This window comes from Pseudorasbora parva, chromosome 10 (assembly GCF_024679245.1).
Source record: "Pseudorasbora parva isolate DD20220531a chromosome 10, ASM2467924v1, whole genome shotgun sequence".
Lineage (NCBI taxonomy): Eukaryota > Metazoa > Chordata > Actinopteri > Cypriniformes > Gobionidae > Pseudorasbora > Pseudorasbora parva.
In genome coordinates, this window is record NC_090181.1 from 6786809 (window position 1) to 6814402 (window position 27594).

A 27594-nucleotide genomic window follows, 5' to 3' on the forward strand; every position below is an offset into this window, starting at 1 on the left:
CGACAGATGCTAAATGGAGAGCTGAGGAACGGAGTCACAAGGCCAGGAACAAACAAAATCCCATGAAATACTCCAGAGCCACGCAAAGCTGTTAGCTCTTTACCAAATACGTAATTAATCTGCATGTGTCCTTGATTGTACGTGAGGTGTAGTTGCATATATTGGCTTTTCATTACTCCCACGGGATATGATTGCAGGAAAATGTTGTTTTTATTGAGCTTTTGATGGAGCAACTAATTATGTGGAGAAATAAATCCTAAAAGTGATGTTTTGATGACAAGGTCTGCGATTAAATTGTTATTTGAAAAATATAGGAAACAATTCCTAAAGGTTCAGTAATATTTTATTAAATGAAACTAAAGTATACAGTACTTCTATTGACTTGGATGCATACACAAACGTTTTAAGCAAAAAAGTATGGCTATTTAGAATTTGGATGGGCATTTTATATGGGCTAGCTTTTCCTCCCCAATGTGCATCAATGAATCTTTGGCGCCCATGACCCTTGACCCTTGCACTTGTCCTTTCTTGTACCACATTTGGTAGGTACTAAACGCTGCAAACTGGGAACATCCCACAAGACTTGTCATTTTGGAGATGCTCTGACCCAGTCATATAGCCATCACTATTTGGCCCTAGTCACTCAGATCTTTTCGCTTGCTCATTCTTCTAGCAAATAGAATTCAAGAAGTGACTGATTTCACTCCGTGCCTAATACATCCCTCCTCTTGACGTGCCATTGTAATGATATCTTCAGTTTTATTCACATCACCTGTCAGGATTTTGATAGCTGATCAGTGTGCTATTTTACGAATTCACTCTAACAAATTATCAGATAAACGATAAAAGAGTATGCATATGGTGTGGTGTCCGAGTGGGGGGGCTTCGAGCTCAGAACATGGCCCAAACCCAGAGTAACCTAAAAAAAAGATTTTTTGAACTGAATTTGCAGGATTCTTTTCCCCAAGCAGCCTTTCAAGTACATCATTACTTTTCCAATGCAATATTTCCAACCTGTCATATCAGTAAAAAACCTTCCCCAATTTGTCCTTAAATGGGTCATCCAGGTCAAACTGAACAAAATAATCACAAGGTAAACAACTCCCTAAACGGTTTTCCAAAACAAAATGAATTTGACATTATGACATGGGCTTCTATGTGGATTAAAATAGCTCCAAATAGCAATTTAAAAAAAAAAGGTTGATAAATATAATAATATAATTCCCTCAAAGTCAGGATGGGGGATCTACATAGGGCAGGGACCACCTTGCACCGAACCTCTGTCCTATTTGCTGGCACAGATGAACAGAACCAGACAGGTTAACAAACAAACAAACAAATAACGGAATAATTACATGGCTCTGTATGATTTATGTGCATGAAACCAAATGGAGCAGCTGTATGTTCCATTGCAATGACAGCAAGTTCCTTAGTGGATGACAAGCATTTATCGATTTTCATGTTTGCCACTGAAGTATTTATGCCTCTTGTTCTCTCCAGTTAATGGAAACCGTCTGACGCCTCTAGTCCTTGGAGACGACCACAGAAAGAGGAGGGGGTGAGCGGTGCCAATGACAGGTCTACAAGTCTGGGACATTTTGACCCCCTCTGTGTGGCAGTTGTAGAAGAGATGGAGGCTATCGGCTGTGGTGTGTAGAAACACAATAGAGGAATGAGTCACCATTAGGGTCTCCGGCCTCCTTTGCGATGACTGCTACTCAAGTAATGAGAAGTGACTTGGGAGGTAATGCATTGTGTCAGCAGTGAAGAGTGCAGCTCCCAGTGGCTCTGGTACTGTTGGTGGGATTTGACTGCTTGGCTAACCTCCACAGTACCAGCAAAGTCTTCCTCCGAAGTCAGTCCAACAAACTTTTAAGATTGCAGGGAGAAAGAGATGGCTTTGAAAGTAAAAGCCTCGGGGAAAAGTTTATTACTCAGATGTTACAAACTTGTGATCCAATGATTTCTCCTCGGTAAGTTTCATTGTAGCAGTGTAGTACTTTGTTAACACAACTTTGTTTCCCGGTGGACTGATAAAAAAACCTGTACGCTCTAACTTCCAGATGTTGCATAGCAGTAGGCTATATTGTTAAAGCTTAGTTTTGGCAAGTATGTGTGAGTTTAGTTTCTTTATCCAATTTAAAGTTAGATAGATATTGTTATCCCAACACACTCTTATGGCAATATGTAGTTCTAAATATTTTATATGTTGGCGAATTAATTGAATTTTTTTTTTCAATGACTGAAAATCTCTTTATAATCACCCAAAACCTGTCACTCCTCTTAGTTCACCATGAGGATGTAATCTCCCAAAGTTCCGTTATAATCAATGAAGCTGTGTACATTGTACAGTTAGGGCCAGATTTAAAACAACAGGGAAAGTGTCTGGTTTAAGACATGTTTTTTTTTTTTTTTTTTTTGATGGTAAATAATGACAAAAAAATGCCATTAAAATGACTAGCGCAAAATTTAGTTTAAATACTTTCCTCTCATGCATTTTGCGTCTGAAAGGGAAACGCCAACAAATGCATTATCAAAAAGGTCAGCCACAAAAATAACCCTGTCCATGCCTTTTTAGTGCTAGTTTTTCATTGTGCGCCATTAGTAAATCCTGACAGTAGTTTGTTAACGCCAAAAAAGGGTTTGTGCTGGAGCAAGCTGTTAGTAAATCTGGCCCTAAATCTCTTATTTACATAATGTCTACACTTTGTTGAGAGGATTTGTGAGAGCGCAGAACTTAGCAGTGGATGGCTTTGAGCAGTGAGTTTATACTAACTTAAAGACCTCTGATTGGCTATTGCGTTTAGGAAATCAACAGACATATCTGTGATTGGCTACATTGCCCAATGCTGCAAAAACACATTATAAATAGAAACATTTGATGCTCTCAAGAGCTTAAACACAGATATGTACTGGATTGTTTGCCAAATCGCCAATATGCTATTATTAAAGAGAAAACTGATGATAGACCAGCAGGTATAAGCAGCTTTTCTCAATCAGAAGCAGCAGCGGGCAGTGGTTTGAGTGAGAAAATCTCAAGCCTTACACACACACTCCATTTTAGTTTATTGTACTTATTCTGTTCATTGCTTATTTTATTTATAAATGGATTTTGTTGAAAGAAGAAAGCCGTTTAAAAACTGAGCGCTTACCACTATCAACTGAACGCTGGATTTTTCAAAAGTATTGTGCAGTAAACTTGCACACCTTAAATGAATAATTTATAGATGCACACTGGTCTTATTGAAGGGACATTGACTTGACATTTTCACACCCCTAAACATGATGAGGAACAAAACAAACTGTGATTGGTTGCATTACATGTCTGTCAATGACCAATGAAAAGCTGCATCAGTGTAAAGGTCAGGCTACACGAGACTACATGCTTACTGACGGAATGAGGCAAGACAATAAATAAATAAATAAATAAATAAATAAATAAATAAATAAATAAATAAATAAATAAATAAATAAGTAAGTAAGTAAGTAAGTAAGTAAGTAAGTAAGTAAGTAAGTAAGTAAGTAAGTAAGTAAGTAAATAAATAAAAGTGGGTTTGTCTATATTTGAAACAACCCAGACTTTTTTTTAGAGTAGGGATGGACCTTAATGCATACTCTAAAATCATATAATTTTACAATACATGGGATCATTCGACAATTAATAGTTAAATGTCATTTGCTGTCAGCCAAGAGTTTCATGATTGCAGACTTTGGTACTTTTTTCATTTCCCTCATTAGTAGTTGAAAATGGGTTGTAGCCTGTGCTACTTAATCTTTTAATGTAAAATTTAAACACAGAAACACATTCCATATGAAACAAACCTCTAATCGAACTCTCTTACAGCATTTTATTGGCTGACCAGTATATCAGTCCTAGTTAATTGATTAAAACAAGTGTTAATCCTCAGCAAATACGATAGCCCAAAGCCCAACAGATATGCACATCAATTGAAAAAGGGCCAATTAGCGAAACAGATTGCAATCCATGATTCGATATTGTGCTCTTAAACACTTAGACAATAATAGAAAAGGTACAGGCAGCTCAAACCAGCTCAAATTGTGAACACAGTAAGATGAAAAACATCACACCTAGGCTGGGACTTCAAAGAATCTTAGTGGAGGAATCATAAACTCTGGTTTGGCCACAGGGAAATGTAATGGATACAATTTTATTTTTTTTTAGGAATGAGAGATATGAGGCAATAATAATATACATTAATGTTAATAATTAATTGAGAATATTTTACATGATATGCCCGCATGTATGCACATGGCATGATCTCCTGATAATCTGATTTTAAAATATTTAGATGTTTTATATAATGGATTTTCAACTGCTTATGCATAATGCAAGCCTAGCGCAACTCTTGAGCAGTTATGGAATTCTGTGACTGTGAAAATGGATACTTATGTTCCCCCGTGTAGTTATATTACACAATATTGTTAGAGCAACATAATTTTATGCAAAAAGAAATGGTGAAAAAATATTTCTGGGTAAAAAATTATTTTTGAGCAGCTACAGAAAATAGCCACAATGCAATATTCAACATGGGGGTGGCAGTTAGGCTTATAGCAGCGGAAGGGTATGGAAGCTTGTTTCCACCACTGAATAAAAAGGTAATTATGACTTTTTATGTCATAATTCTTTCAATTCTCATTAATTGCATTTTTTTTCTTCAGTTAAAGCTACTCATGAACCGATCATCTCTTCCATCTAGTTAATTTATAGCATCAAATAAACTCGAATGAACATCAGAGGGAATGTTGTTTCAAATGCGGAAAGATGCCAGTATACACCGGTGCTTTGCCGAACAAAATGGCGGATTTTGCGGATGGCGGATTATGATTTGTCAGATCGCCTGTCAATCAATTTCCTGGCGAAGGATGACTTTTTAACTCACAATTTTGAGGAAATTGTTTTAATCCATGGTGGACACAAGCTTAGAAGGGTTTTCACTTTCGACAGTAAAATGTGTGCTTTTTCCACAGTTGTGATCTTTGACAGATCCTCTTTCTTTGTTTCAGTAACTCCTCAAACTACTGGGGTGTTTGTCTGCTAGCTGCGAGAATGGCTAATGAGCATACAGCTAATCTTGTGACACAACATTTTGTTTCATAGCAGTGAACAGCAGCTTGTCTTAGGCGATGAGGTGTGCTGCTTTTTCTAGAGCACGTAATCCCTCAGGCGAAAAGAGCCTTTTGGGTATTTCAATGTTTTAATTTCCATATATATTTAATTTTGTCACCTGACACACTTTTCCTTTCTCAGTTTCGTGACTCACCAATAAACATTCCACAAAGAAATTCCAAGTGTAAGTTAGCTACACACAGAAGTCACTATGTGGCATGTGGGCCTCACCAGAACTCCATAACCTAGTTTTTGCACATTTGTTTTATATAGTTCAAGACATAAATGAGGGGACCATCAAAATACAGGCCTAGTTCCTATGTACGGATAACGGGTACCATAAGTTTTGTTGTATGGTGAGACTGTTTTGGATATGACAAAATATAGTTTGACCCATTAATATTCAGTGGCCTTAAATACTATGTACTAACATTCAAACTAATCATTTGATACAATGCACTTATTGTGTACAAGTACATATATGTTTTAAAAATGTAATTACATTTCCCATACACCTAACCCAACCCTTAAACTGACCCACACCACCAAACCTGTCTCTAACTTTACCCTTAAACTGACCCACACCACCACAACTGTCTCTAACTTTACCCTTAAACTGACCCACACCACCACACCTGTCTCTAACTTTATCCTTAAACTGGCCCACACCACCACACCTGTCTCTAACTTTACCCTTAAACTGACCCACACCATCACACCTGTCTCTAACTTTACCCTTAAACTGACCCACACCACCACACCTGTCTCTAACTTTACCCTTAAACTGGCCCACACCACCACACCTGTCTCTAACTTTACCCTTAAACTGACCCACACCATCACACCTGTCTCTAACTTTACCCTTAAACTGACCCACACCACCACACCTGTCTCTAACTTTACCCTTAAACTGACCCACACCACCACACCTGTCTCTAACTTTACCCTTAAACTGACCCACACCACCACACCTGTCTCTAACTTTACCCTTAAACTGACCCACACCACCACACCTGACCCTAACTTTACCCCTAAACTGACCCACACCACCACACCTGTCTCTAACTTTACCCTTAAACTGACCCACACCACCACACCTGTCTCTAACTTTACCCTTAAACTGACCCACACCACCACACCTGCCTCTAACTTTACCCTTAAACTGACCCACACCACCACACCTGACCCTAAGTTTACCTTTAAACTGACCCACACCACTACACCTGTCTCTAACTTTACCCTTAAATTGACCCACACCACCACACCTGTCTCTAACTTTACCCTTAAACTGACCCACACCACCACACCTGTCTCTAACTTTACCCTTAAACTGACCCACACCACCACAACTGTCTCTAACTTTACCCTTAAACTGACCCACACCAACACACCTGTCTCTAACTTTACCCTTAAACTGACCCACACCACCACACCTGTCTCTAACTTTACCCTTAAACTGACCCACACCAACACACCTGTCTCTAACTTTACCCTTAAACTGACCCACACCAACACACCTGTCTCTAACTTAACCCTTAAACTGACCCACACCACCACACCTGTCCCTAACTTTACCCTTAAACTGACCCACACCACCACACCTGTCTCTAACTTTACCCTTAAACTGACCCACACCACCACACCTGTCTCTAACTTTACCCTTAAACTGACCCACACCAACACACCTGTCTCTAACTTAACCCTTAAACTGACCCACACCACCACACCTGTCCCTAACTTTACCCTTAAACTGACCCACACCACCACACCTGTCTCTAACTTTACCCTTAAACTGACCCACACCACCACACCTGTCTCTAACTTTACCCTTAAACTGACCCACACCACCACACCTGTCTCTAACTTTACCCTTAAACTGACCCACACCACCACACCTGTCTCTAACTTTACCCTTAAACTGACCCACACCACCACACCTGTCCCTAACTTTACCCTTAAACTGACCCACACCACCACACCTGTCTCTAACTTTACCCTTAAACTGACCCACACCACCACACCTGACCCTAACTTTACCCTTAAACTGACCCACACCATCACACCTGTCTCTAACTTTACCCTTAAACTGACCCACACCACCACACCTGTCCCTAACTTTACCCTTAAACTGACCCACACCACCACACCTGTCCCGTTGGAACCAGTGGTCTCTACGATCAACTTAGCTCACAATGCTTTTGAGAAATGCAGGCCTGGTGATTTTTGGCTCTGGGAATTTACTAAATCTAATGGACAAGAGCTGACCTCAGGCAAGGGCAAAATTGCATACAAATATGTGGGTTGGTTGGCTGATCGAAAATAATGACCTCAAAGGGAACTCTATAATGAGTCAGAGCACTTTTCCCTATCTAAACACGCCACGCATGGCTGCACGCATTCATATTCCACCCGGTCTTGTAAGACACAGTTCCTCTGCAGAAGAAAATCCCACAAACAGGAAGTTGTTGAGGACTAGAAGAGAATCTCAAGGACACAGAAACAAATCTAAAGGGTGTTAGCCTTAGGAAGTACTGGAGGTGTTGCTAATCAAACAACATATGGTTTTGCCAGTTTTACATAGAAAATCAAGAAAGGATGATTTTGATGATACTGGTCTCATCAATTGCTTATAACATAAATAAGCTGAAAAATGCAGCTAGATATACATGGATCCCAGGGAACATACATGGGCTACTAGTAAAATCAATGTTTCATACATCGATTTGGATGTAAGTGACTACCAACTGGATTAAAGTTATGCAATGTGAGATTGCTTTCCCAGAAGGAAAAGCAGCGCTTGTAAAAAAATAAAAATAAAAAAAATATTTTTTTAAATAAAAAATTCATAAATAAAACATATATATATATATATATATATATATATATATATATATATATATATATATATATATATATATATATATATATATATATATATATATATATATATATATATATATATACACACACATCTCATTTCTGCCATGTAATTAGAATCAGAAGATGATATTAATGAAACATAATATTCAATAAGACAATATGTAGATAAAAACTCAATGTATCAGATCACAACACGTGGCTTTTGCACAGAAGAATATGTAATAATATATATAGTAAATAGACTCAGTGTTGATTTCACAACACTATATATATATATATATATATATATATATATATATATATATATATATATATATATATATATATATATATATATATATATATATATATATATATATACACACACAATATATAACATTATGTTTCATTAATATCATCTTCTGATTCTAATTACATGGCAGAAATGAGATGTGAGTGAACAGTGCTTTCCAATGTAAAGGCAGCTATATATAACTAACAAGAGAAGACCAATCAGAAATCAGTATCATTTCAAGGAACATGCCGACTTTGTACGACATTAGCTTATTCACCGTTTCCCCCAGAGTTAGATATGTCCATACATACCATTCTCATCTCTGTACATCCCATAACTCTGTCTGACGCACCCCATCTTAGCACAAAGACTGGAGATAAACGGCTCCATCTAGCCTACTGCTCTATAAGTGACAATAACACCAACATTTTCCTATTAACATGTTTTGATGTGTATAGTTACAATAGTAAATAGTGTATAGTAAAAGTTGTGATGTTCTAACCTAGAATGATGTGGCTAGGACGTGTTCCTTTAATCTCTATCTTCCCTACAATTTGGCTAACTCATCCTCACTCTCATCACATGGGAGATCTAACTCTGCACTCTTCCTATAGCCTTTTCCGGGAAAAAAAATGCTCTATTCATTTTCTCAAAAGAAGATATAATTGTTTTACTTATTCATAAACCCAACTATACAACAATAAACACTTAAAATAAATAAATAATTGCGATAATATTGTTGATGCTGCTATGTTCAAAAAATAATCCCAATGTGGAAATACATTACTGCAACTCCACTGGGGCACAGATTTGGCATATGGCAACATTGCTATTTTCTCAATTTACAGTAAAATTATGTTAAAGTTGATTTATGAATAAATAAAAAAACAGCATTTTTGATTTAAAAATTGGCTACCTTAAGGCCTGCCCTTTTAATTCCCACAGTGTAATTTATTGTTTTTAGTCTGAATAGCAAGGAAATTAGCAAGTAATAAATAACTGTTGCCATATGGCAACTCTGTACCATTGAGGGTTAAGGGTTTCAAGCTGAATCATTTAAAGAAAACTGCTGGAAAAAAGGATGAACACACATTGTTGTCTGTAAGAACACTGGCAAGAGTAAATGGTTCATCTTTATGTGCAAAAACTGCAACCTCAATACGAAAGGTCTCAGCTGGAGGGGCGGGGTTTACGTATGGCAGATCCTGGCTTTCAGACAAAAGAAGGGAAATAAACAGATCATGAGCTGTTCATTAGTTCTGTTGATTGAGTTGGCCCTTGGCAGAAATTTAAGCTTTGAAAAGCAAATTTAAACAGCCTAACGCCTTGTCCTAACCAGACGCGACGCAATAAGATTTTCATCGGCAAGCAATTTGTCTGCCCAAACCAGACTCGACCCAACAAAATCAATCAAAAAAAAAAAATAAATAAAAAAAAAAAAAATCATATATATATATATATATATATATATATATATATATATATATATATATATATATATATATATATATATATATATATATATATATATATATAGTTTATTAGAGGATATCCCCTTGAGACGAAACATTTCGTTATATATATAATTCTTTATCATAGAATACACGTTTGTTCACCTTGAGTTGACAGCTTGAACACTGTTGTTTCCTTTATTTTCAAGATCTGAGGTGGGTTGCTTTCAGCTTATAAAGGTCACGAGAAAATGATATTCAAACTCACATTAAATTCTTTCACATTAAATAAAGCACATAATCAGCACCTGAGATTATCACTGTGACACGTTGTGTTTATTCAGCCATAAAGCTGCAGTAATAGAAACTGTTTGTAAAATAGAATCACAAATCGCCATTGTGGCTGATTGGAAGGCTATACAAACATAGAAAAGATTTGACATTTCCTCACATTGGTTAGGACAGGCTTATGGCTGTTTTAGAATAAGCATTGATTTCATATCGTTGTTACGTCTGCATTATGATTGCATTCTTTCAGTATGGTAGGTATGTATGTTGTGTATATCAGACTCTATGTCACGAGGTCCAGGAGTTGAGTAACTCTTTGAGAACTATTTCGAATATGAGAACGCTGCCTTTGGCAAACTCACCCGATGACATGAGGGTGCTCAGTGGTGAGGAGAGCAAGCGGTGGCTTGTCCCTCTCGATGAGCCAAACGGTGTAACGTCCACTCTGCCTGGGGTGCAAAAACACTGTGACATCCAGACCACAGGGCCGATGGGTGGCACGTAGCCAAGGGCTCAGAACCCATGGTCCCGTCAGAGCTGAGCCATTCACTGCGAGAAACCGCCCTGGGCAAACAAACAAAGAGAAAGATATAATTATATCTGAGAGCAAGACACTTCCAAACCTTTGTTTGAAGTTTCATAGTGTACAAAAGTTCAAAGTGACACTTTTGTTTTTCTTTTATAGCTTTTGAAAGTGACCTCAATGGCAGAAAAAGTGTTTTTCAAAACAACATGAACACAGGAAGTACATTGTATACGCATGCATATTACTAGGATATTGGCTGTTTAGTAGTACTTATAAAGCACATATTAATGCCTTATTCTGAATCCTACCCAAAACCTACATTTAAATGCTACAAAAACAGCATTACTATCTATTAATAAGAAGTAACTAGGAGTTTACTGAGGCATAAAAGTTTAGTTCTGTTAATTTGGTCTTGGAAAAATCCATTGCAAAATGTTTGAGTTCATATTAAGAAATCAAATTTTAGACTTTAGTACTTCATACATACATACACGCATAGGTACACGCATACTTACACACATACATGCAAGCATACATACATACATACATACATACGTATGTACATACAGTCTTGTTCAAAATAATAGCAGTACAATGTGACTAACCAGAATAATCAAGGTTTTTAGTATATTTTTTATTGCTACGTGGCAAACAAGTTACCAGTAGGTTCAGTAGATTCTCAGAAAACAAATGAGACCCAGCATTCATGATATGCACGCTCTTAAGGCTGTGCAATTGGGCAATTAGTTGAATTAGTTGAAATGGGTGTGTTCAAAAAAATAGCAGTGTGGCATTCAATCACTGAGGTCATCAATTTTGTGAAGAAACAGGTGTGAATCAGGTGGCCCCTATTTAAGGATGAAGCCAACACTTGTTGAACATGCATTTGAAAGCTGAGGAAAATGGGTCGTTCAAGACATTGTTCAGAAGAACAGCGTACTTTGATTAAAAAGTTGATTAGAGAGGGGAAAACCTATAAAGAGGTGCAAAAAATGATAGGCTGTTCAGCTAAAATGATCTCCAATGCCTTAAAATGGAGAGCAAAACCAGAGAGAGACGTGGAAGAAAACGGAAGACAACCATCAAAATGGATAGAAGAATAACCAGAATGGCAAAGGCTCAGCCAATGATCACCTCCAGGATGATCAAAGACAGTCTGGAGTTACCTGTAAGTACTGTGACAGTTAGAAGACGTCTGTGTGAAGCTAATCTATTTTCAAGAATCCCCCGCAAAGTCCCTCTGTTAAAAAAAAGGCATGTGCAGAAGAGGTTACAATTTGCCAAAGAACTCATCAACTGGCCTAAAGAGAAATGGAGGAACATTTTGTGGACTGATGAGAGTAAAATTGTTCTTTTTGGGTCCAAGGGCCACAGGCAGTTTGTGAGACGACCCCCAAACTCTGAATTCAAGCCACAGTACACAGTGAAGACAGTGAAGCATGGAGGTGCAAGCATCATGATATGGGCATGTTTCTCCTACTATGGTGTTGGGCCTATTTATCGCATACCAGGGATCATGGATCAGTTTGCATATGTTAAAATACTTGAAGAGGTCATGTTGCCCTATGCTGAAGAGGACATGCCCTTGAAATGGTTGTTTCAACAAGACAATGACCCAAAACACACTAGTAAACGGGCAAAGTCTTGGTTCCAAACCAACAAAATTAATGTTATGGAGTGGCCAGCCCAATCTCCAGACCTTAATCCAATTGAGAACTTGTGGGGTGATATCAAAAATGCTGTTTCTGAAGCAAAACCAAGAAATGTGAATGAATTGTGGAATGTTGTTAAAGAATCATGGAGTGGAATAACAGCTGAGAGGTGCCACAAGTTGGTTGACTCCATGCCACACAGATGTCGAGCAGTTTTAAAAAACTGTGGTCATACAACTAAATATTAGTTTAGTGATTCACAGGATTGCTAAATCCCAGAAAAAAAAATGTTTGTACAAAATAGTTTTGAGTTTGTACAGTCAAAGGTAGACACTGCTATTTTTTTGAACACACCCCTTTCAACTAATTGCCCAATTGCACAGCCTTAAGAGCGTGCATATCATGCATGCTGGGTCTTGTTTGTTTTCTGAGAATCTACTGAACCTACTGGTAACTTGTTTGCCAAGTAGCAATAAAAAAATATACTAAAAACCTTGATTATTCTGGTTAGTCACATTGTACTGCTATTATTTTGAACAAGACTGTACATGCATACATACATACATACATACATACAAGCATACATACATACATACATGCATACATGCATACACACATACATACACACATACACATATATATGCATACATACATACATACATACATACACACATACATACATGCATACATACACACATACACACATACACACATACATACATACATACATACATACATACATGCATGCATACATACACACATACACACATACATACATACATACATACATACATACATACATACATACATACATACATACATACATACATACATACATACATACATACATGCATGCATACATACACACATACACACACATACATGCATACATACATACATACATACATACATACATACATACATACATACATGCATGCATACATACACACATACACACACACATACATGCATACATACATACATACAGCAGATATAAAGGGTAAAAGGCACTTGATTGATATTCAAAAAAGTAAAATAATGTTGTAGATTAATAATAATGATACTGATAATAAACAGCTGGCTGACTTTTCCATTTGTTGACATGGCATGGTTAGATTCAGATTGTAAGTATCATATATTTAGTTTGGTGTCCACCTTAGAGATCATCACAATATTTATGATGAAAATTTGATAAAATGATTAGAAAATTATTAATATATGAATATCTCGTTCAATGCTTTTTTATATTAACATAGTGTAAAGACAGTGTATAAGTAATGACCAAATAAACAGAAAATAGTACAAACTTTGCAAAAAATATTGTTTGTGACAACTTAGATTATTATTAATATTATTATTATTATTATTATTATTATTATTTTGTATATAATATGTACCGGTATTTGTATCAATACTGTGTTCCTTTTGACCAATGTGTCTCCTCGTACATTAATACGATTTTGTAAAAAAAATAAAACAATTTGATGATTTATTTTCACACAGGGTATGAAACATATGAGATGTGGGAAATGTCAGAATAAGGCTCCATTAGCTCTCCATTAATCTCAGAAGAAATAGTTGAGATATTAAAAAAAATCTAGTTTTTGATTTATCTTCCAGTGACACTACCAAAGCACATTTTAGAGCAATCAGCGTTCATCTTGGTAACACCTCCAGACAGCTCATTTCTGAGCAACTACTTACAGTCTTCTTGAATGCAGAACGACCAAAACTGTCATGCTTGAGCTGCAGCGCTAAATTTGACTGGAAGGGTTAAACTGACGGCTATTTTCATCAGCTACGATTCGTTACATATGGCATTCGGTTATGGCTTTAAATCAGACATGGAGATAAAGCAGTGTGGTACGATTACATTTATTTGATTGAATTATAACATTTATTCATGCAACTTTTGATAAATAGCCAATGAAATCTGACAAAACGGATGCATTTCTTCAGCTCAAGTCAAGTTTTTCAGGTTGATCTATCAAGGATTTGGCAATAATGTCACTAGCTTTCTTAAAAACTGAAATAGCAAGACTTCCTTTACTACAATATGCAATTTCTCCCATACATTTTTTAATAAGTGGCCTGTTTCCTTTTCATAACATCTCTGTATGCTTCTCAGAGAGTCGGCGGGAATCTGGATCGCATGAGTATGTGTTAAAGTGAAATTCGTAGATCCGTGGCCCAGGCAGCAGACACCGAGCCCATGTAGAGCCAAAATAGATGAGTGAGGGGAGGAAAATGACAACACACCAGAGGAAAACGAAATAAATAATGAAAGAGAGGAGAAAAATCAAAGCTCTGTCTGTGGGCTTTGATTTAGAGTCCTCCCTCTCAACAGCCTCATTCAGCTCTCTCAATCAGGAAATTTTCCACAGGGCCAGAGCACAGAGAAAGGGGGGGGGGGGGGGGGGGGGAGACAAAAGAGACCTTCTTTTGATAGAAAAGGAATGAAAACAGCATCAGTGAAAAAAATGAAGGGAAAATGTCCCGGAATGTAGTGTTTTCATTATTCACAGAGTTATCTGAATCCAGCAATGAGTTGTTTTAGCATCATCTTTTTGGGGTTTGGTTTGTTTTGTTTTAGACAAATCGAGAGGAATATCATCATTTACTTGATGATTGCTCTATTTAAAATGCAATACATTCGATATGTCTCCCTTGGTGCATCGTAAATTATGATAAAAATTATAATATTTTTTGGTTAACTCTCCCTTTAAATTTTATTGAACATATGTATAAAACGGTTACATAAAAACTTTCTTTTTCCTAAATCTGATTGAAATTTAACAAAAAATAATATAATAATCTTTTAATGCTTGGAGGAATTAAAGATGAGGGCTGAATGGCTTTCACAATCCCTAGATTGTTGAAGGTCTTTAGACAGATCTTAAAGCACGCTGTGCACAGAGGTAAGGGATAATAGGCCGCATGTTTCTGTAACTGACTACTGGGTACTTAAGGTTTTGATTTTTGTTAAAAAGTTTATTATTAAACTGACTCATTTTAACTGTGCCTTAAAATTCAATGAAACGTGTCAAGTTTAAATATGGTCGCAGCAGGGGTTGTGCTAACTTCTCTTCACCGAGCATGAACCAACTGAGCGTGTAATTTGACTATACGGCTTCCTCGACTTTCGAATACCACTTTATCCTCTTGCTGAAAGCGTTAGAAAACCAAGCACTTGCTCTCAGTGACTCACTACTGATTTCCCATGTCTTACTTGTAGTTTTTTTTAGCGTTGTGTGGTCTGAATAAGTGTATGGATCACATTATGGCCCTCTGGTGTGTATTTTGGCCAGAAGCTGTGATAAACCCGAGCAGCCATTTTCTTAAAGTACAAACCTTAATTGCTAAAACATATTACACACTGCATATTTAAAATAATCAAACTCAAATAATCCAGACAAAATAAAAGCACATGAAACATAGCCAAAATCATGAAAAATACATTTGCCCAAGTATACATGCTGTATGTACCGTTTTCTGTCAAACACTTGAAGATTTTGAGCCAGATTTGCACCCCTAAGTGATCGGGGGTGGTGGGGGTGGGTAGTTTGAGGGGTGTGACCCAATCCGAGGCTTGACGTAACCGACTTTTTGTCCAAAAAAAATCCTCAATTGTGTGGTGTCATTACGATTATTTTTCTGCTCCCGATCACTTGGGAGTCCACACAATCCCAAATCATAAATATCACACACGTTTGATAAATCCGACTCTTGGTCGGGACTGCCCCTGACGTGATACCTGCGGTAGCCAATGAGAGCGAGCGAGCTTCACCAACCGGATGCTTCTTTTTACTGTCCAAAACAAGCGATTCATGTTTAAAAAAAAATCATATTTCTAAATCAATGTATATACTGCATTGTTTTAAGATTACAACAAATGACGTTCTATTCGGAGCGGTTCACATTCTTGGACTGGGAATTATGCGTTTCTATGGCAACACCATCAACTTCTAAATTAATCTGCAGTGGTACAAGTAGGAACTTTTTAGAACATTACCATCTTACAAGCTGTAATTACAAGCTCCACAATAGGACACAAACGCTTTCTACAAGATGAAAGATCATAATCACGGTAATTACAAAATGGTGTGAAAGCACCTATATACATTGAGAAAACAAGTGTATCGTTACACCTACATTATTTTTATTGATATGCTTTTTTTTTTGGCATAAAGTTAGCGTTATTACGAACAATAAAATGGCAAGATATGCAGCTGTGCGTTTCCCATTAGGGATGGAAAATAATGACAAACAAAATCCATTATAAGGCTTTGTCTTCATACATTACACTTGCAATCATCTTGAGAAACTATTGAAAAAATATTCAATAAAACAATAAGCCCATTTCCAAAAGGTTTTCTGGTGCATTCTGGGAATTTCTCAGATTTAGATGTTTCAGTTCTGTGGAGCGAGGGACTACAGAAGTCGGAAGCGGATTGAAGACACACTATAAGCCTAAACAGTTTATAGTGTAAAAGCTTTTGGGGATTCTTTAATTTTTCTATTATAGTGTGACTCTTAATATATTACTTGCCAAGAAACTGGCAAAACGTGATATATAATGCATAATAACTGATAATGAAATGCTTATATGAAAAATTTTGTGGTCATTAGCTAAATATACATGGATGCTCAATGAAGTCTTTATTTCCACAGGGATTTTCTTTGGGACTTGATGGCTTGGCTCGCACACCCGCAGCGGTGAATCAGTCTCAGTTCGGTGCACACATCTGGAGTATGGAGGGCATGCGATGCAGTTGAATGCTTTTCGATTTTTTTTTTTTTAAACGCACACTCATGGCTGCCTTGCAAATCAAAATAACTTCAGTAAAATACAGCAGTGAAGTGACTTGTAGCTATGATTGATTAGGTGAAGACAAACACCAATTTAACTCGCTTATTGGCAAACAGTACATATACATGTATTAATGTATATTGTTACATCTATAAATTCATATTACAAATGTTCAGCAAAGTGCAGGTTGAGAACAATCCTGATATACTGCAGATCATGGTCACTCTCAGAAAAAAAGGTACAGCGCTGTCACTGGGGTGGAGGGCCATTTTTGTACCTTACTCACCACTAAATGATTCATATTAGTACCTAAAAATGTACATATCAGTATTTTAAGAGTGTGAAGTAGTACCTTAAAGGTACATCGCTTTTTATTATTAATTAATTCCAAAGCTATCAAATTAATTTCTTCTTTGTAAACTCAAGAACAAAAATCCATTTAAATTGCACATAAAACATGACAAGACTGAGACTTCTACAATTTACAGATGCTTTGTACTACTTACATAATTTGTGCTTTTGGGAAACGTACCATAGAGATACTAAGTACAACTTCCATGTAACAAATGTTCTACTTAGTGATTTGGGAAACCCTGCTCACATCGTTTAACCAGTAACTCGTTTAAACCCACAAAAGTGGTACAAACACAGAGCTCGTAGTGCTCCACATTTACTTTTCACTAACCTCTGGGAGGTTAACCAAATTAAGTGCAGGAAGTGAGAAACACACAAAATTTGAAGAAAGGGATGAAGCGAAAGACTGTCAGTGAAGTAAAGCCACTGTAAAAACAGCACGGTCAAAGCCCACGGCCCCGTCCCATTTGCATGATTCAAAATACGCTCGAGACGATCCGCCACCCAGCACATTTTTCTGCAACCCACACACACTTTCAGCTACTCTGGGTTAACATAAAACAGCTCTAAAACTGAGGAGTACAGCCCGTTAATGTATCTGAGAAAAATAAATAAAACATTTTACAGTAAAAAGGTAAACATTTCTGTATATAACACGGAAAAGGAATGCAAAGTGTTTGCAAAAGCTGTCCACTTTGAGCTGAGCACTTTAAAGTTCAAATGATGATGATTATAGAATCGGGTCTGCAACTATACTTTTCAACATACCTGAACGCATCTTAGTGACAACTTCATATTTATCACAGGTTAGAGACTAAATGGTTTACCGCTATTGCTCTTGACAACATCACAGACAGAACGAGCTTCTTAAGTGTTGGCTTCACAGCAGGAGAATAACATGTTTCAAAACTCCAGCATCAGAAAAGATTTACTCCAACTTTCTTTAAGAAAATCTGGGAGAACAGCAGGTGAAGCAGTAAACAATTTGAATGTCCCTACCTTTTTACAAAAGACATCATGTTTTTCTCTTTATGTTTTACTTTTCAAAACTTTCAAAGCCCTAAACTACTGACATTTGCTTTTTGTATTATTATTTTTTTGGCAGGATACAGTATATTATTAAGCCACATGTCATTTTTCACAACTAGAGGTCGCTTATTTAAAACAAAGGCACAGCTTGATGACGCCTGGATTTTGTGGCGCTTTTATTCTGCACCATACGAGCACTTCCACTTCTTCAGCTCATGCGTATGCAGGCAAACACAGTGCTGTTTTATCATATTAGATACATTTGAGTGTGTTGAAAGTTATGTTATAATACTACGCTGTGTGTTAGCACGACAGCTGCTATGAGACACTTGTTCCTCGAGCTAGATCAGTATTAGTCATGGTAAAACATAGTACTCATGGTAAATCAAGAAAAAAGATTTAACCAATAAGACTAACTGTGTTGAGCTATATAACAATCATCAGTTTTCTGTCTATAAATGTATCCAAACAGTTGCACACCTGTCTTATAAAACACATAATATATTATGGCGTCTTCGGTGTCTCCATGGTTTCTACAAAATAAAATAACACTGGTATTATGTCAATGACATGTGACGGTGTCCAGGTAAAAAAACCTTATTTCTCTGGACTTAATTTAAGTACACAAGTCAACAAAATATATAACATTGTTATAGTGTTTTTTGGATATTTGAGTCGAAAAATCTTACATATTGTGCCTAAACGGTGTCAAAATGATGCAATTTTAATTAATTCATTAATTTATTCATGTATGAGAACCTGGAAATGTCAGGTAGTTTTAGAACTGGAACAATCATGAAAATTGCAATAGTTTTCAAATGGTGTATTTATTCATCTGAATCATTCATCTTCATTTTCAAAGGCATTCTTCACTTTCTCTGGAGCCTTGCAAACAAATCTGTCTTCTTGAAAAATGTAAAATAATACTTGCGACTTATGTAGCTGGAAATGTATGTATCTTTTGGAAGGCTGCAAACAGAGAAAGACTATTTATTTCCCCATATGTGTAGTTACATGCAGCATCTACCAGCAGTGGATCGCTACCCATGCTAACCACCCAAGACTTTGAACTAAACTGCCTGGGGAAAAACAATAGACATCACTTTTACAAAAAAACAAAAAAAAACAAAACAAAAGACAGGTAGTGGTCAGTAATTGACAGGACTCAAGACTGCAGTCAGCAAAAATAAACATGATGTAGCAAAAAAAAAAAAAAAAAAAAAAAAAGCTAGATCAAGTGACGTGGGTTTCTAAAGATCTCATCATCCAAGCAGTAAATGAACATGACTGGTGAAAGGCAACACATCTGCCGTCGCTCATTAGGCTAATAAGACAACACAGTGCTTTCTCTGCAACACGAGCACCTGTTTGTTTGAGTCATTCTTTCTTTTCTTTGTTTTCACGTCCTCAACTGACACCGGGAACTTTGATCTGCACTCAGCTCAGTGATACCACAAAAAAGGCCACACTGAGAAGAACAAAGTACAGCATAGATGTTACACTGCCCAGCTCCAGAAATGCTTTTTGTTATGTCAAGACTACATACTCTCATGTATTGTCTCTTACAGATCCACAAGTTGGACCCACTATATATATATATATATATATATATATATATATATATATATATATATATATATATATATATATATATATATATATATATATATATATATATATATATATATATATATATATATATATATATATATATATATATATATATATATATATTAGGAACACCATACTCATACTGTGTTTGACCCCCTTTCGCCTTCAGAAATGCTTTAATTCTACATGGCATTGATTCAAGGTGCTGAAAGCATTCTTTAGAAATGTTAACCCATATTGATAGGATAGCATCTTGCAGATGATGGAGTTTTGTGGGAAGCACATCCAGGGCACAAAGTTCCACCACATCCCAAAGATGCTCTATTGGGTTGAGATCTGGTGACTGTGGGGGCCATTTTAGTACAGTGAACTCATTGTCATGTTCAAGAAACCAATTTAAAATGATTTGAGATTTGTGACATGGTGCATTATCCTGCTGGAAGTAGCCATCAGAGGATGGGTACATGGTGGTCATAAAGCGATGGACATGGTCAGAAACAATGCTCAGGTAGGCTGTGGCATTTAAACGATGGCCAATTGGCACTAAGCGGCCTAAAGTATGCCAAGAAAACATTCCCCACACCATCTGACAACTTCATATTCTACCATTTGAATGTCTCAACAGAAATCGAGACTCATCAGACCAGACATTTTTCCAGTCTTCAACTACCCCATTTTGGTGAGCTTGTGCAAATTGTAGCCTCTTTTTCCTATTTGTAGTGGAGATGAGTGGTACCTGGTGGGGTCTTCTGCTGTTGTAGCCCATCCGCCTCAAGGTTGTGCGTGTTGTAGCTTCACAAATGCTTTGCTGCATACCTCGGTTGTAACGAGTGGTTATTTCAGTCAAAGTTGCTCTTTTATCAGCTTGAATCAGTCGGCCCATTCTCCTCTGACCTCTAGCATCAACAAGGCTTTTTCGCCCACAGGACTGCCGCATACTGGATGTTTTTCCCTTTTCACACCATTCTTTGTAAACCCTAGAAATGGTTGTGCGTGAAAATCCCAGTAACTGAGCAGACTGTGAAATACTCAGACCGGCCTGTCTGGCACCAACAACCATGCCACGCTCAAAATTGCTTAAACTTTTCTTTATAGTTTTCTATAGAGTGTAGTGTATTTTTTTTTAAATAAATAATGTTTTGTTTATAACTTGTTACATAGTGTATAGCAACTGTTTATTTCTTTTTCTTCTGGTTTGTGTCTATAATAAGGGTAATTCAATACTTCAAGAAAACTTGGCGGCAGTAAAAAAATTGTTTTTTTTAATTGTAATCGGTGCTACATGAATAGAGACAACAGAGAAAAGGGGTTGTTGTCTTCCATTTCACCAAATATGTCAACCCGTTCTCACTCCCAAGGCGTCAAAATCCGAAGCATGGTCAAGTGCCTTCCGCGTCACAATAAAGACGCTAAAGGTGCCCCTGGGCGTCATTTTGCGACGCGCTGGGTGCTCCATTCATTACAATGATAAACCTTTGGCGGCATAAACAGACGCATTTAATTATTTGCGTTTATAAAAGCAGACATGATTTTATTGATATTTAAAGGCTACTTTTATATTTTGGAGCAACTAACCCAACTCCTACCCTAAACCTACCCATATCTAAACAATATAAAACACATAACAGGCAAATAAATGTACAGTCACAAGTATTTATTGCAAAAACTGACCAAAGCAGTATAAAAGTATTAACTCATGTTGCATTTCAAGTCTTCTGAAGTCATACGATATCTTCATGTGAAGAACAGAGTCGATCTTGATGTTTTAATCGCTGAAATGATGATCCCGCTGCCCCGTGAACGAACTCATTCATATCTCATTCAAATAATTCAAAAGACTCCTGAGCATGACGCAATCGGTCACAAGACACACGAGAGCCAATGACATTTTACAATCAATGCTGACGTAATGACGCAATTGGTCATAGGACATACGAGAGCCAATGCAATTTCACTATGAAATCTCACGTAACGGGCGCCAATATTTGAAATTTGATTGTGTTTGTTGATGATCTTCTGCGCGGATGGAGATGCTGATCGCTTTTGGGGATTTTCTTCATACAAATCAATCGTTTGGCCTCGGAAAACTTGGATTATTTAACTTTTTTGAATAACTCGTGGATGCAGTCGTATGTTATATCCTGTGTTTTATATCATGTTCACACAAATGGGTAGGTTTAGGGATGGGATGGGGTTGGGTTACATGTTAAGCATGTCTAAACAGCGTAAATAAAAAAAATGTAAATAAAATTATGCTTGCTGATTAAATTGAAAAACACACTCCAACATGTCATAATGGCAAAATTATAAACTAATACAATTTCACCATGACGATAACATTACTAATACCCAGTGCGTCTGTGTATGACGCCAAAGGTTTCTCACTGAAATGAATGGAGCACCCAGCGCGTCGAAACATGACGCCTTGGGGCACCTTTATCCACTTTATTGTGACGCGGAAGGCACTTGACCATGCTTCGGTTTTTGACGCCTTGGGAGTGAGAAGGGGTTGAATATGTAGGACCACTTCAACACCCATAATTCACTGGGCATGTTGCCGTCCAAGGCCACTCCCACCAGTCTGCTCCTATTGGACAGGCTTGATCAGAGTCAAATACTGCTTAGCTTTAATAGGAAATAGTCCTTAGTAAACCTTTAGTCATAATGAGTTTGATTTGTATTGTTACCGGGTGCAATAATTCAAAGAGTGAACGTTTAGCAGGTGTGAGGAACTTTGTGTTTCCAGTGAAGGATCCAGCTCATTGTGGGCAGTGACTAAAAGCTGCAAAGAATCATAAATATGAAGAGAACGGTGCAATAAAAATCTGGTAAACCTCTGTGTTTGTAGTCAACATTTCAAACTGATGACCATAAACACAGTGTTTTAGGACAAATGGAGGGGGGAAATAAAAGGAACTGCTGTTCCTTCAGTTCTGCCCGTCCCTCCCGAGGCAAGAAAGCTGTTGCCATAGAGTTCCATTTTTACATTTACATTTATGCATTTAGCAGAAGCTTTTATCCCAAGCATTTTTTTTAACCGTAATTTTGTTTAAAGAGTAAAAGTATGATACAATTTTCAGTGATCGATCTACTCAATAACTGTTCTGTTAATACCCATCAGACTGTTTATGGGTGGGGATACAATAATGTGGAAGTACAGTGGAAGTAGTTTTCACGAAAGTCCTGGAGCTGTCAAAAGTCCTTTTGCACTTTTACAAATAAAAGAGATTTTTTTCAGTCCAGGTACCACATAAAAAGAGTAAACATTGTTCATTTACATACATTGTAACAATACAAAAAGTGTACATTTGACGATTTTCAACCTGTTAAGTTCCATATAAAATATTAGAGTCCTCCTATAGTCAATAGTTTTATCCCTTAAAACTCATGTTTGATCCCCAAAATGACATATTTAAACATTCATCCAATTGTTTATCTTCAAGATTTAAAATACTTGACAATAACGGTAACACTTTAGTATGGGGAACACATTCACTATTAACTACGACTTTTGCCTCAATGAACTCCTAATTTACTGCTTATTAATAGTTAGTAAGGTAGTTTTTGTAGTATTTAAGTTTAGGTATTGGGTAGGATTAAGGGATGTAGAATAAGGTCATACAGAATAAGGCATTAATATGTGCTTTATAAGTTTAATAAACAGCCAGTATCCTAGTAATATGCATGCTAATAAGCAACTAGTTAATAGTTAATAACTGAACCTTAAAATAAAGTGTTACCACTATAACTCTACATCCTTGCTTCATTTAGTATACGTGGATACATGAATATGTAAATGATCCCCACCTCCACTCACTCACACCATCTCAGAGTTCCACTCAGTTAACTTTTAATCAATTTACTGTAGTAAATGCTGTACAAAGGAATCACTCTTTAAAATGCCGGACACATAAGAGTAATTAATACGATTAGTCGTTTGCTTGACTGTTATCAAACTGCTAATAATATATTTTTACACAAACCATGTTCCCGTTTGCCATCTCAGTCTCAGTCTATGATTGAACATCATAGGACATTAGTTGAAAAGGCATATCACCTTAACCGTACAATACATAATTCATATGTATATGTATTATTCATATATTCATGATATTCATCAATTCATATATTGCTAAATATACCCGATTTTTCAAATCAACAGAAAATGGAATAACCTGGCTTCTCTTGAGACTGCCCTGCTTTGCAGCATAAGAAACACCAGCCATTTCAATCCGCTTTTTTGAGACCGTCTTCAGTTTACTGCAATTTTCAGGAGAAAATACTCAGCAATGGTGTTGACTTTGCACATGGTTTGGCTTAAAGCATATTAAAAACACAACATATACATAAACAACATTAAAAACTTGACTTTCACCAAAGGGGACTTTAAAAATATATAGAGACACATAAAAAAGTACCTTTAATTTATAAAGCATTTCTTTCACGAGATTAGATATTATTTAATTAATATCACGCATAATATTTTATTAATATAAGAAGGCCAAAAGTGTATAAGAAGACCAAACGTGATTTGTGCAAAGTGTTTCCGTATGAGGGTGAAAATATTTTTGCTTTTGTTGCTTTTGTTGTTCAGATCTCTAGAATGCCATCAAAGACATATTCATTTCTAAAAATCAAAAGACAGCTATTGTTGAGGGATATCGCTGCTTGATGCATTTTAGTCTTTACTACATCAAAGACAAGGTCTCAAATTCATTTAGCTGTATTAATACATTCTGTCATTAGATGATTGTGGAAAAACAAAGGAGAAAAAAAAAGAAGCCAATCTGTTACCATTGTTTACATCAGACATAAATACAATTATTCCGTGGGGAATTTTTAATATTGCAATCGTTTCATGTCCACAGCAACGTTGTGACTGCATCACAATAATCCATTTGAATATTTGAAGCCCATATGAACGCACATCACATCCCACTAGGAAATGATTGACGGCGACCAGAACTGTTTTCAGTGATGTGATGTTTCACAGCAGGACTACCCAGAATCCACAGCAACCACAGCTGATCAATGAAACAGCTTTTATTTATTTATTTTATGATCACAGTCTCCCTGCACTTTTTTGTCTCCCTCAAAACAAACACACACATTAGCACAAATAAACAAGCATCTGGCAAGTGAATATAGTGAAGTAATATCGTGAGCTTCAAAGATTCATCACCACAGAAATGCAGTCCTCTGAAATCAATTCAAATTACATTTGAAACCAGAACACATGCAGGTTCAACACAATTAAAGCCTTAATAGTTAATTGCCTTCAAGCTATTATGCTTTTCTAGTTTCTAAGTGTGTGTTACACCTGTCAGCTGGAGTGCCTATGTTAGTCAGCAGAGGGCACTCCTCCCGTTTTCTTCACCGGTTTATGAACTGCATTTCCCATAACCCATTGCATGAACTCATCATGTCTTGATTCCTGCCACCTGTGTTTGATTATCTCGTTTATGTTTTACTTGGCACTGTGTGTTCTGTCTGACTTGGCAAAGTCTTGTTAGTGTTATGCCCAGTACACATCGTATGATTTTGGGCAGACCCAGATGAAAGATGGGCAATTGTGCCGATTTCTGTAGCTGTGGCTCCTAAACGGAGGTCCTACGTCACACAGTGAGAGAGGTTCGAAGACGGACATTATTTCAGTCTTGCGACCAAAGAAAGTCTGCTATAGTTTTCTGACAGTTCTAGAAATTTAGCATGCTCATCTCACAATGTGTTTGCTGCTACGACCTACTTGCGTTGTAGCCTACAATTTAACAGGTGTCATTATCATACTGTCTATATACATTTACCTAAGTTTATTAGACCCATGTCACAGCGATCTGTAATGATCCTATAGGATTGCTAAAATGCCACAGTCTGTAGCAGGCATTACACTGACTTTCGGGAGGTTTTCTCTGGTTTCCTCATGATCTTGTTCTCACTGGATTACATACATATTTGTCTGTGCATTGGACATTTTGGTAACACTATTTTGAGGGTCTCTTTGGAACATTCCAGGGTTTCTGCAGGTTTTATGAAGTCATTTTATTTTTTTACTTTTTAAGACCAGTTAAAACATTTAAGAAATAAACAGTGAGCACACTAAAAATGTAAATATGTTCTCTAAATGTAAATGTCTAGGGAGAAACAAAATTTCATTAGCAACACTTCAGAGTTTGAAAACACAACGTTCAACAGATATCCATTACTTTTGTTGTTTTAACTTAATATTTCATTTTACATTTGCATCTCAAGAAAATGTCCTAATTTATGGAGGTTTGTAAACAAAAATACAGAGGAAGATGTTCATTTTTTGCCATACATGCAAAATGTAATGTCCTAATTTTTTAAGGCCTTAATTTTGTATAAGGGGGCATTAAGACTTTTAAATACTCTAGTAATACCTGCAGAAACCCTGACATTTGTGTTGACTATATAAGTTACTTTGCAACTACATGTCAACTAACTCTTTTTAGTATTAGTATTAGTGGACAGCACGCTAACTATTTATTTTAAAGCTCCCCAAAAGACATTCTACTATAAGTAACTTTACAAGTACATGTCATCTTAACCCTAACCCTACCAGTCTACTAATACTCTACTAACACTTCAATGAGAGCTAGTAGACATGTAGATGCAACATACTTATAGTCAACAGAATGTGTTAAGGGACCATCAAAATAAATTGAAACAGACCTTTTATTACTACTTCTACCAGAAAGACTCGGGAGAATTAATGCTGTAACAATAAGCATTTATTTAGGAGCTCAGCAAGCAATCAAGTTTTTTGGCGTATGCCCCGTTCGTAATTCGCATTCCGAGGGTACTGCGCATCCTGTCCGAAGATGAAGGCAGGGGCGCAGCCCATCCCCGCGAAGTAAGGAAGGGGGTCAACTAGTGGTGGTGGGGTAGATGGAGGAAAAAATACAATTTCCCTATCTTTATTACAATGCACAAAAAAATGAAGTTTCTTTAGATATCTACGGTATTGCTGAAGGTTCTGCAACATCCATGGAACCTTTACATTGCAAAAAAGGTTCTTTAGAATTTCAAAACATTCTTCACACTTAGAAAAAAAGGTATTCTAATGCTGCACAAACAAAATTATTACATCTTTACTTTTAACTCTTTCCTCACCAGCATGTTTTTAAGGGCCAGCCAACGCATGCATGTTTTCATTTTCACAAACTTTACATGGCCCCAGAAAAGGAAAACAAAGAAGAAGAAGAAAAAGAAAAAACATTAAGTCCATCAAAAACCCCAAAGCTTCACAGTCCTGTAGCTCATCCTGGGTCGACATTTCATTCAGGAACATTAGGCAGTTTTGATTTATATGCTATTTAATATTGATGATTGCATTATTTTACATGTGCATAAGCTTCTATTGCTTGTTTCTAATTCTTTTTCGTCTGTGTTTTGATCAGGAGATTCTGTACTCTTTCAGAAGTTGTGTAGTACTGCCCCCGGATTTATAACACTGAAAACAAGTATTGCCTGAAAATGGCAGAGAAGCGTTGTGTCAAAAATGACATAAAATTGTGTCAATGGCAGGGAAAGAGTTAATAGTTGAACTGCCTTGTTAAAAAGTTATTTCATA

The 27594-nt window shown here is 36.7% G+C and overlaps 1 protein-coding gene across 1 annotated transcript in view; it reads right to left on the reverse strand.

Moving 5' to 3' along the window:
* The window catches only part of alk (ALK receptor tyrosine kinase), a 592666-nt gene that overhangs the window by 225959 nt on the left and 339113 nt on the right, over positions 1–27594 (reverse strand). The window contains exon 4 of the mRNA XM_067454971.1: positions 10384–10585. Coding sequence (XP_067311072.1) covers positions 10384–10585 — 202 coding nt within the window. The remainder of the gene's footprint in view (positions 1–10383; positions 10586–27594) is intronic.